General features: G+C 41.8%; 1 protein-coding gene across 2 annotated transcripts; it reads left to right on the top strand.

Moving 5' to 3' along the window:
* Nucleotides 1–809: 809 nt before the first annotated feature.
* cyth4b (cytohesin 4b) lies at nucleotides 810–12,317 on the top strand. Of its 2 annotated transcripts, none has more exons than XM_079730209.1 (13): nucleotides 810–1,079; nucleotides 1,847–1,929; nucleotides 2,365–2,429; nucleotides 3,110–3,176; nucleotides 5,731–5,849; nucleotides 6,290–6,370; nucleotides 6,589–6,701; nucleotides 6,937–7,085; nucleotides 8,521–8,632; nucleotides 9,059–9,135; nucleotides 9,663–9,734; nucleotides 10,033–10,187; nucleotides 10,764–12,317. In XM_079730209.1, exons 1-13 carry the CDS (start codon nucleotides 1,061–1,063, stop codon nucleotides 10,843–10,845), a joined length of 1,194 nt encoding a protein of 397 aa, XP_079586335.1. In that variant the 5' UTR covers nucleotides 810–1,060; the 3' UTR covers nucleotides 10,846–12,317. The 2 variants fall into 2 exon arrangements, with proteins under 2 accessions (XP_079586335.1, XP_079586334.1); XM_079730208.1 differs by having other exon boundaries at nucleotides 811–1,079; nucleotides 3,107–3,176.
* Nucleotides 12,318–13,100: the final 783 nt, after the last annotated feature.

The following is a 13,100-nucleotide window of genomic DNA, read 5'->3' as shown; positions in this document are numbered from 1 at the left end:
TTTTCTGGGTATAAGGTAAAGCTACACTTCTGCCCAGTCCGGTTTTGAGCTTGGAAGTTAAAACATCTTGTCCTGAGAAAGGCCTTCGGTCAGGATGGACTCACCTGGCTGAAAAGCATTTGCTCTGCAAATAGAAACAGTTCTCCATCATGGTTAGACAACATGGATTCATAGGCTACTTCATTCATATCAATACAACTGAATTTAGTGAAAGTAAATGGATATTTTATAGGAGACAAACAATTTGACAGTAAGGGCTCAGCAGCCAATCATAGAGGGACATCCCTGATGCAGGTCTCCCAAGGAGACAGACCCATGCAGCTGGAGATTATTTGTTTTATTATGTGCAGCTATGGCAATGTGCAGCTATTCACAAGGTATCTAATTGGCTATTGTCACGGGCAGTGGGCGGAGGCCAGGGAGGATATTTCTGGTCATCGCAGACATCGCTAATTGGACGCTGACCATGCGTGTGGATGTCTGTATTTATTTATAAGTCTGTGTAGTTACGAGTGAGGGTAAGTGGAAAAAAAAACCTTAACCTGTTCTTTATCTATGGAGGCTGCCCTGACCAGGTGTCAACCAGCCTCTTGCAGGGGTAAACCACAGACAGAATCGTGTGTCAACTCAGGGAAGATGTGCGATGTTACTGGACGGCCACTAGGTGGCGTCTAGCAGGAAACGAACTTAACATTTTCACACAACGAAAATCCCACCGACGACTTGAACGGGTAATACTGTATAAACTTTATCAGGATCCTTTAAGTAACAAGCGTTGTACGCTTTTATAACACACTTATCAACGGCACACGTGCACACTGGTATCTATTGAAAACAGTTAACATGCTTCTGGTCAGGTTTGCATTTTCATAAAGAGGAACTGAAAAGCTGTTTCATGAGAAAGATGTGTGAGAGGCAGAGGGCGGAAGCGCGGCCGTGCGCGTCTGAGCGGTCGCGTGCAGCGTCAGTCCCCGGTGAGGTATCAAGATACAACGACGAAGTTCATTCCCTTTAGCAGGGTGGATTGTATGTTCAAGTGTTCATCTGCTCTTGGACTTCAATGACCGATTCCATAATGGGTGAGTAAAAAGATATTAGATTTCCTATTTGTAAACCTTTTTATTTTAGTTAACAAAAAAACTATTTAGACTAACTTAATAAAAAAGTATATCTTTTTAAATGGGTTTGATAACGTCGCTATCAAAAGCTATGTCATTCAACAAAACATAACCTTATTATGTCTACATCTTTTGTCTAAATGTATTGCCTTATTATTTACTCAGATTAATTATTTATTTGACTTTACCACTTAATTGCTGCCCGCATTAGTTTTCTCTCAAACATACGTATAGACAGAGCTACAGGCAGAAAGTGGCATTAGAACAGTCAACATGGGGCGGTCTTATTCAGAATAAAACCCAATAATAATGATGTTCCTAGGGTTTAAACGTCCTCAAACGGAAGAGGTATTCTCTGGCCTCGGAGGCTGAGGAGCTCAGGGTGGGTGGTGGTGGTGGTAGTGGTTGGGGCTGGGTGGGGTTGAGGAAGTTCTCTGGTCAAAGCCTAGCCACTGCTGCACATAATGTACTTTATCTAATCAGTCCCCTTGGCTTGCAGTAAACTGATGACATTTTCGGTATGTGAGATACCCAAAACTATCAATACCTTTTACCTAGCTCTTTTTCTACAGTGATTTGCTACTGAAAATAATAAACACAAAAGGTATTCTTGAATTAAATACTAAAGCAATGTGGACGACGACATGAGTGTGTGAGGGTTTTGAGTGGTACACGATTGGACTGGGTAGGAAGTCATCACCCTGTGTTGTGATTGGCTGTGTCATCAGTGCCATCAGACTTAACGGCAGATGAGAAAATAGAGATGGAGAGCATGAGAATCTACAAGAAAGATCTACTTGAGGACATCCAGGTGAACACATACACACACACGCAAACTCACTCACTTACTCACTTTCTCATCACTGAAAATAATAAACACAAATAATCACTCACACACAGACACAATTTAACTTAGTAAATTTTTTATAATAGATTAAGTGTGTAAGTCATTTTTTTTAAGTACAAATACCAAACATTTCCTGCTTGATGCTTCATGTTCATGTACACACATGCACACAGACACACCAACGTACACACACACACACACACACACACACACACACACACACACACTTTTGACTTTCTTAATTCCTGATGTTTACATTTACATTTACATTTACATTTAGGGCATTTAGCAGACACTTTTATCCAAAGCGACTTACAATAAGTGCATTTGTTACAATAAGTACATTTGTCATATGTTTAAATCGCCATGTTGACCTCTGACCTCCTCTTCGTTTACCAGAAGCTAAAGTCAGAGATAGACAATGTCATGGCAGACATCCTCAGCTTTGAGTCGTCAGAGGAGAGGTATGTTGGAATTTTATATCACATATTCTGTTAACAGGCACAGCTCATAGGAGGTTAGAGAATGTATATTTGGCTAGTTTACAGGATCCCCATTCAGCCTAGTAAGGAAAGCAACTTCCTGTCAATTAGTCTGTGAAGACCCACAGAGTTATTGACTGAGAGTTGCTCATATATTTTGGCAGATTTTGGCAGATGTGATGGGCGTAGGTCTGCTGTGGTGAATCTACAATGTGTAGTTGTAGAAGCGCCTCTTAAATATTTTGCCCTGTGCATTCTTACCGTGTTGGCTGTAGAACGGTGGTCAATCAGGGGAAAAAGGTGAGGGTTGTTTTCGCAAGGAATTGCCGGACGGCATAATCTCCTTTCCTTTCGTAAAGGATTTTCCATTGTACCCTAAGCTATGCTAAAGAGGATAAGAAAGAAATCATTGAAGCGCCTTAACCTAGCATTTAGGGAATTTAAACAGCTCTTATCATGGCTGACACTTAGATCATTCCGGGTCATTTCAATCACCTTTTCTAAGCAAGAAAGACTATTTGACCAGAGTGTGTGTGTGTGTGTGTGTGTGTGTGTGTGTGTGTGTGTGTGTGTGTGTGTTTGCGTGATGGTTCATTCTCTGACCTGATGATTTCATGTTTTTTTACCTACTTCTCTTACCTTAACTGTGACCTCATTAGCAGCAGGACTATCGAGAAAGGAAAGAAGTTCTCCAACGGAAAGAAGAAGTTCAACATGGACCCCAAAAAGGTGGGCTACTCTTGTGTGTGTGAGTGTGTGCGTGATTGTGTGCATGTGTATGTGTGTGTGTGTGTGTGTGTGTGTTTGTGTGGGTGTGTGTCTGCGTGTGTGTGTGTGTGTGTGTGTGCGCATACTTGTGGGTCTTGCAACAGAGTTCAGGCTGTGGTTCGACTTCACTTCCTATGTGCTCATCGCTGACTCACAACATGGAAAGAGAACAACGCGGTCTGCCACCATCATAACTGATACTATCATTGTATGATGATAGTATCATCATTAGCATCATGGTATAAAATTATGACAATATAATGAACTGACAACAAAGAAAAACAGTTGAATTACGGCCTGAATCTAGGTATGTTTTTTAACAGTATATATGCAAATATGTGTGTATATATATATATATATATATATATATATATATATATATATATATATATATATATATATATACACATATTTATATATGTATGTATATATATATTAATATATGTGTATATATATATATATTTATATCCCAATATATTTTACAATAACCAAGGACGATCTCATACCCTTAAATTGTCAAGACTAAAAGTTATGACCTAAGCAAAAGTGTAAAAAGTAAATGAAGACATTTGCTTCTCTAATCAGAACACAAACAGGGTTGGGGACAGCCAAAGAACGAGTCCATAGACACATTGAAAACATGCTGTTGTATATCCGGGTCAGGCTCATATTTACAAACTGCAAATGCTGTAAACTTTTTACTGAAAGCACTTACCGCTACACCCCTGTTTTGGTGTTGTCATGGCGGTAAGGAAATCAGACTGCTGCGGTAACCGGCTTGTGCCCTGGTTTCCTGCCTGCCTGTAAACATATAAGTGCAAGCGTTTGGTGTTCTGTTGAAGAGTGATGGTGTGGGAAGAAAGACATGGAGAGAGGGATGTGGTGGTAACCATGATGCATGTAGGATGTAGAATCACACTGGGCTCTCTGATGAAACTGCTGGGTGCTCCTACTTGTGATATAGGTCTCTATGAGATCATCATTGCGTGTCTGTTATACTGCATGCGGTGGTCTATCTAATGTGGTTGCTCATGGATACATTATTTCTGCATGCATCTTGCATTCTTGCAAGCAATTTCTGCGTTGTTTATTTTGTGTGTGTGTGTGTGTGTGCCTGTATGTGTGTGTGTGATTGTGTATGTGTGTAGGTGTGTGTATGTGTACCCCTGTGTGTGTGTGTGTGTGTGTGTGTGTGTGTGTGTGTGTGTCTACAAGTGACGTGTGCGTCAGTGGCGGCAGGTGGTTTTTAAAGTGAGGGAGGAAGGACTGCGCACTTAGTTGCCATTGGCCTGCTTGCACTGTTAGTGGCATATGGTGGCATAACTATGTGAGATTCAAGTTGTTTCAGGGTGTTTTGGTGAACTACAAAATAGCAGGGAGGGATAATTATGTGAATTGATACAAATCCACCAGTAGCAGCATTAGATTTTTAAAGCTGGTGGGCAGCATGTCTTGGACTACAAGGGCAGAAGGAGAGGATGCAAAGCCAATTAGTCAAATCAGGCCTACTCTTGATTTGTAAAACTAAATAATAAAATCTGGGCCTATCATTGGGCCTATTTTTGCCCTCAATGACTGAAGCTATTGGTTGTAATTTGGCTATGTTTATTTTCAGCTACGATTGTTTTAAGAGAAATGAAGACACAAAACCAAAAGTGATTCCATTTAAAAAGCATCATGCTCTGAATCATCCACTAACATCCTTTCCACAATATCTCAGAGTGACAAACAATTAATATAACAACAAAAACATTATTTCACAACTATTTACATGAGGTCTGTAAGCCTAACATTGTTTGAGGCAAATGTGGATGTTCAGAATGTTGGTCAAAGGCAATTAAGATTGAGGGACTTCATTTATAGATCAAGTCAATCCTCCTTGCGGGCTCCGCAGCTCGGCCGTGGTCAGCCTGGCCCCCGTGGGCAGCCCTGCACGGCCCCGGGCTCCGCAGCCCGGCAGCTGTACAAGTAGCGCACTGCTCGGTGGAAATGAGTCATACAACTGAGCGGGTTCATTGGTTCTCGTAGCCTAGACGTGAGGGGGTAACCCCTCCCTCCAGGCTGCTCCACAGCCAGGGCTCCTGCTTATTGGTTCATAGCGCGGCCAGGGCTCCAGCCTATTCGTGAATAGATGCAGGCGGGATCCAGATCCCTTAGCTAGTCACACCCACTCAGAGGAGGACTTTCCTCCTCTCTCCCATTTAACCCCATGTTATTCACCGGCCGCCAACACTTTCGGGGAAATGAATGGGAGTCAATGGAGGCTGAGGGAGGAACGTCCTCCCTGAAGTAATTGTCAATAGGCAATAGGGGGTGGTAGTATCCCTTTACCCAGGGAAACGAACATTACATATACAAAGGCATTAAAGTAGTCCTATTTAAGGGCATTCATTTATTACAGTAGTCTGGACAATCTAATTTTTTTATTCTCAACATTGTCATCCACTGGTGTGCGTATATCTGTATGTGCGTGTTTGTGTGTATGTGTATAAATGACTTGTGTGTGTGTGTGCAGGGTATTAACTACATGTTGGACTGCCAGCTCCTGGAACCCGGAGCCAACTCTATCGCTGAGTTCCTCTACAGGGAGGAGGGGCTCAACAAGACCGCCATCGGGGAGTTCCTGGGAGAGAGGTGGGGAGACGTAATCATCAACCTCACCATCATCATCCTCATCCTCATCATGGTGGTGACACTGATGATAATTATAATGATGATGATGATGATGATGATGGTTGTTATGGTCCGGGATAAAATAAAGATAAGATAAGATCGCCCTTTGTTAACCCCAGACTGGCAATTTGGCTGTAATAGCAGAAAGTACAGTACAGTAGTAGAAGAAATAGAAGAGATTCAACGTTATTATTACAACAAATAAATACAGAAAAAAACTATATCTATATATATATACACAATATGCCAACAGGAGAAAACATATTAATGTATGTACCAATAAAACCTTTGAGGCTCTCTATCCACCAAATGTGTCTAAATGTCACATATTATTAAATTATTATGATTACTCTTATCATTTAATTATTCAACCATCCCTCCGCCCATCCCTCCATCTCCAGGGAGGAGCTCCACCTGCAGACCCTGAAGGCTTTCGTAGAGCTCCACCAGTTCTCCAACCTCAACCTGGTGCAAGCGCTCAGGTGACCACCACCCACATGACCTTTAACCTCACGGTGCACACGCACACACACACACGCACGCACGCACGCACGCACGCACGCACACAGACACACGCACGCACGCACGCACACAGACGCACGCACGCACGCACGCACACACACAGACATGAGCATACACACACACACTTTTATTTGAAATAGTTCTACATGACGTGTGTGTGTGCGTGTGGGTTTGGCAGACAGTTCCTGTGGAGTTTCCGTCTGCCCGGTGAGGCCCAGAAGATCGACCGCATGATGGAGGCCTTCGCCACGCGCTACTGCAACTGCAACGCTCCTGTCTTCCAGTCCAGTGGTAGCCGACGCAAGCTTCTTCCTCTGTGTCTTTGTGTGTAGATTTGTATGTGTGTGTATGTGTTTATTTTTATTTTTAATATGCGTGTCTTATCGACAAGAAGCACGTTGGCCTTCTTGTTTATTTTCTCAAACAAGCGGATTCTATAACAGAGTAATGCATCCTCTGCCTGTGTTTGTATGTGCACATGCATGATATGTGTGTGTTCATACACAAAACGCCTTGTCTCCCCCAGACACGTGCTACATCCTGTCCTTCGCCATCATCATGCTGAACACCAGCCTCCACAATCCCAACGTGAAGGACAAGACCACGCTGGAGCGCTTCATCTCCATGAACCGGGGGATCAACAACGGAGGAGACCTGCCTGTCCCACTGCTCACGGTAACCACTCGGGCCTTCCTCACCAAGCGGCCATCTTGGGTCCATCTTGGTTCTAAACACTAGCAGGGTGGGGCAACTGAATGCAGAAGTCTTCATTCAGGCCCAATGAATACCAGCAGTTTGCCCTGTTTATTATTCTAATCGTTTCATTTCGTGGTTATTGTTATTTGATGAATAACATATTATTATTATCTTATAGCTTTTTTTATTTGCTTTTTTTTTGTTATATTGTAACATGTTGCACTGCCCCAAAATCCTAGCATTTACTGTAGGGGTGGGAAAAATAATCTATTCTTTGATGCATCACGATTCTGTGTAGAACGATTCCGTTTCGATTCAGATAAGTTGATAAACGGAATTTAAAAGAAATAATATATAGATATACTTTTTTATTATTTTTTTTAATTTGTTCACCTCCTGCAACATTCTGTTCGACAGAGAGGGATAATTTGAGTAGTTTTAAAATTATTTAATTTATCTTCAATGTGTTTTGGCCAATCTGATTTGTCTGGACGCGATTGCGATTTAGCCTACGCATAGCATGCACGCAAACTCACAGCCAGACACAAGAACGACAAACAAGTTCTTTTTCTTGTAATTGACTAAGAGCAGCGTTTTCTTTAATGACATAGAAAATAAAGATTACAAAGAAAAGAAAACTAAATCTGTTTATTTTTTACCTACTTCCATAGTGTGTTGTAATGCAAGCTGCATTTGATTATTGCATTGTTCATAGAAAGTCATATTTGTGACAAAAGCTAGTCAAAAAATGTCTCTAATAAAATATTAGATAAGGTAATTAATCTGTTGATTTCTTTAATGATCATCACAAAAGTAGGAAGTGATTAGCAAACTCTGAGTAGCAAATTCAGATGTATATATATTTTTTGAAAATCCTGCATGGAAATGCACATAAAAAAATCAATTTCTTTGAGATGCATCAATAATCATTTTAGAATCGAATCGTTGACCTCTGAATCGGAATCGAATCGAATCGTGAGGTGCCAAGAGATTCCCACCCCTAATTTACTGGCAGTTTTTACAAATAAACCTAGCCAAGCTCTGTCTGTTGCAGTGAGAGACTGACATGATAGGCAACATTCTGGCGAGCCATCACATCTATCTGACTAGCCAATCACTGCATCGAAACCTTGTCTGGAGTCACATTAGCAATGCAAAAAACAAAAACTAATGGGGAAATAGAAGGTGGAGTCCTATGCTGCAATTCCTCTTTCATTGTAGAATATCCAATAAATATAACTTTGCTTGATTTAAATAACATATTGTAATAATTATTTCATGCTGTCTTTTAATGTGACATGACTGTATCATGTTACTGTGAATTGCCCACCTTGTCAGGAGATGAATAGAGAATACTACAAATTATTTAACTTAAAGCTCTCTATTCGACTCCCCTGCCTCCCCCTTTTCTCAGAAACTGTACGACAGCATCCGCAACGAGCCCTTCAAGATACCAGAAGACGATGGCAATGACCTCACTCACACCTTCTTCAACCCTGACCGTGAGGGCTGGCTCCTCAAGCTCGGTAACTCCGGCCAAAGTGATGACACACGTTATGAGATGTGTCACAGTCATATTTCTGACTAACTATCGAATGATTATTCCTAACTGCATTGTATTTGTTATAAATTTACATTAATAAGCATGTATTGGTTTCCGGTTAGTATATATCAGTTTCTCATTAGCAGTTGTTTGTTTATAATTAACACATATTTATATGTGTTTCTAGTTTGCATGCATATTTCTGCTTGTAATTACAATGTATATGTATATATATGTATATGTGTGTGTATATATATATATGTGTGTGCATGTGTGTTTGTATATGTGTATGTATGTATGTGTGTGTGTGTGTGTATACATATATATGTGTATACGTGTGTGTACATTAAACATACATGTTTGTAATCAGCATATATATCAGTGAGCATGTGTTTCTCTGTATTTGCAGGAGGCCGCGTTAAGACGTGGAAGAGACGCTGGTTCATCCTGACTGACAACTGCCTGTACTACTTTGAGTACACCACTGTAAGACTCCCACGCCCACTCACCTCTTCCACTACAGTCACCCGTATTAATGCTCTTTCTCCTGGGCTGGGGAGCATAGGGCCAATACGATTGTAGTTCTTCTTGTGAGGCGATATTCACGCTCACAATGCTTTTGGGTCTAGTCGTCGTTCATCTTTATTTTCAAAACATAAAGCCTTTAGCCACCGTCAAATCAAACCTCTACTATGGTTTTTTCAGCGTCTAAACTGTATGTACCGTTTCTCTGAACTCATAAAATGGAGAAGTGCAAAACAGAAGTGTGTAAATGCTTGGAAAAAACTGCCCTTTCAGTGATGGATAGTCATTCAATCATTCAGTCAGTCAGTCAATGAGAAAAGGGGCTCCCACAATGAAGGAGGATGTCCATCCTTCAGATTAATTGTGCTCTGTCTGTCTGTCTGTCTGTCTGTCTGTCTGTCTGTCTGTCTGTCTGTCTGTCTGTCTCTTTATCTGTCCGTCTGTCTGTTTGTCTGTCTGTCTCTGTCTTTCTGTCTCTATATCTCCAGGATAAGGAGCCCAGAGGTATCATTCCATTAGAGAACCTGTTTGTCAAAGAAGTTCACTATCCTCGCAAGCCTGTAAGCAACACCGAGCAGACATAACTAATACATAGAAAAAACCTTTGTGAATGAGATGAACTGGACATGAATGATGGATAAAATAAGTATGAACAAACAAAACATAATTCAACGGATTGGAACGGAATTTGAAATGAAGAAATCCAATCAGACGAACAGGTTATGTTGATTAAACTCATTTTATTGATAAAGAAAGAATTAATCTGCGGATTTCCTTTGGTTTAATGATGGATGAGCCGAAAATCAATCTGTCAAGTGATGCTAGACCAGTGACCCCGGCCGTCCCCTCCACCCTCAGTACTGCCTGGCGATGACCAACTCCAACAGCCGGGGCCAGAGGATCAAGGCTTGCAAGACGGAGACCGACGGCCGGGTGGTGGAGGGGAAGCACCAGTCCTACACAATCTGTGCTGCCAGCGCAGACGAGAGGGACTCCTGGATAGAGGCCATCAGGTCAGAGACACACGCGCACACACACACACACACACACACTGATACAGACGGGATGGACTCCTGGATAGAGGTCATCAGGTCAGAGACACACGCGCACACACACACACACACACACACACTGATACAGACGGGAGGGACTCCTGGATAGAGGCCATCGGGTCAGAGACACACGCGCACACACACACACACACACACACACACACACACACTGATACAGATGGGAGGGACTCCTGGATAAAGGCCCTCAGGTCAGAGACGCACACACATACACACACACACAGCCACACACACACACTGATACAGAGGAGAGGTACTCCTGGATAGGGGCCATCAGGTCAGAGTAACGCCTCCATGAACACACACATACACACACACACACACACACATACACATGCACCCATACACACGCACACAGACACACACTGATACAGAGGAGAGGCACTCCTGGATTGAGGCCATCCAGTCAGACACGCGCACAGACACACACACCCACTCACTCCTACATGTCTTGTCAGGATGACGATGATGTCCGTGATGATGAAGTCTTATCTGTTGCTGTTGACCTCCCCTGAACAGAGCGAGCATCACCAGGGATCCCTTCTATGACCTGGTCTCCCTGCGCAAAAAGAAGGTCATCAACCAAGGCACCCAAGACTGAGTGAACCAGCGCCCCTGTGTGGAGGACAGGTGACACAGCGTAGCCCTCAATGAGGAGGACTAACACGTACTTAAGAGTGTTGACACTAGACAGGTCGCAGGAGGTGGATGGATGAGGTGAATGGACGGACATGCTATCTCTTGTTTCCCCATATTTCAGCGTGGACGGACCCAGCGTCACCGTCGACAACGTTCGATTCTATCTTCCCCAGGTGATGACATCGTGGAGTTAGGATGTGATGCGCAGACAGATTTAGGTCAAAGATACCCGTTATAGTCTATACCGTTGAGGGGATACACCTGTGTTTCAATTTGCACTTACTCTGTAATGGCTTACTTGGCTAGACAATCGTCTTGCCTCCTTTGGCGTGGTGTGTGACTAAACTAGAAATAGACACACAGTCTCTCAGATTGCTTCTGGAAACAATCCGTCAAGTACCCAGAACAGACAGACAGACGGTTTCAAATCAGCTCTGTTTATTTCCACTTCTTCTTGTTCTTCTACCCTTGTGAAAATGCATTTAATCAGTCGCTCACAATTGTTGCTGGAGATTCTATGCGTTTCTCGAGTACAGTAACCTTGGAGGTTGGATTTCATTTACCTTCTCTGGATCATTACAGTGAAGGTGTGAAGTGAAATGTATTATTGATATGAGAATAGAGCTACTAGTAGTAAGGCCATGTGATTCAGGTTTTTACATGAATACATGATCAGATGATTGACTGAACTCTTTAAAGTGGTGATATTATGCCACCAGGTGTAAGTGTGATTAGCCATTAAAAAACAATATTGTGATAAAGGGAAGCTTTTCAAATGGCTTGTATTGGCTAATCACACTCAAGCTTGGTGGCATAATACCACCCCTTTAATTAATAGACATACAGCTTACTTAATTGAATAAGGTTGCATTACATTTATAATAATTTCGTTTTGCACACTAGCTTATAAACTGTTGTTTATAACCATTCATAGCCAATTAAGCACTGTAAGCTTATAAACCGCTTATAAACTATTGTAAGCTTTCAAAGCTTTCAAACATACTAACATTATCTAGATCCTCTTTTAGTTTCAAAGAAATGGTACTCTGGGTATACAGCTGACATATGCCTACACACTGAAACCCTTACCTTGTCACAGACATCTCATACTTCCTCTTCACGAAAACTCCCACCAAAACAAGACACAAAAACATGCATGAGGTTGTTATGTGTCCACCTATTTGATGTACATTGTAGTGTATATATGGACATGTATGCAAATGTTCAAACAAATGTATAAATGTTTTTAATGGTGTATAAAATGAATGGGGATGGGGATCTCGGGAAACCTGCAAACAAATGAAGAGTTAACGGAAAATAGGAATTTGAATAGCTTGAACTTGCTGTGTATTGTGTGTTCATACAGTTTTGATGTTGTAACCTGACTAGGAAATTTGCTAAGCTAGTAATAAATTTCATATTTATTTTGATATATTTTTGCCAAAACATTTCAATAACTTTTAGGTTATTAGAATCATATCATAAACAAATGCATCTGTGTTGCTGCGCATATGATCACTAAGGTAAACAGTGACGTGCAGCACACCACCACAAGCAAGTGCTACGCTCATGTCATATTTGCACAAGTATAATGTGCTACGTGGAACCAACGCCTGTGGTCACATCAGTAGAGTAAAATTAGTCTGTGCATGGGTGCGCCTACGGCCCTTCTTCCTCCTGATACTTTGACTTCCTGTTTCGGTGTTGTGACAGAAAGTTCTCCAACCCAAACCACCATAAGGTTTGCTGTAATATCTTGGTGTGATCAGTATGCAGATAGAAATATAAAAGAGATGCCAATCAGAAGCTCTTCCTCAACAGTTCTGGTGTTGTCCTCTTTTATCTCGGCCAGTTCGCTCATGAACCAACACACACTAGACTAGAGTGATGGGTGGCTAATTATAGAAATATGGATGTATGAGCAGAACGATAAAGATAAAACCGAAGGGCAGTGGTTGGTTCTCAAAGTCCTGGACCCACCCCCTTCAGGGCTGTGAATGAGCCTTACAGGGGGGCATGGATCGTTATGGCTGAACAAAATGATAATTGCTAGGATAAAGGAGTTTTAAATGTTGCGTGATAAAACAATACCCAAACGACCTTTTACTAAAAAACCACCTGTGTTGTTTAACAAGAAAAGATTATAGATTATACCTGGATAAAACAACATCACAAGGGGAGCAACAGAAATAACATGAAACCTACTGCTTGAGGTTC

This window comes from Pollachius pollachius (assembly GCF_949987615.1).
Source record: "Pollachius pollachius genome assembly, chromosome: 2".
Classification (NCBI taxonomy): domain Eukaryota; kingdom Metazoa; phylum Chordata; class Actinopteri; order Gadiformes; family Gadidae; genus Pollachius; species Pollachius pollachius.
Note: the sequence above shows the minus strand (reverse complement) of the source record. Positions and strands in the feature narration are given on the sequence as shown.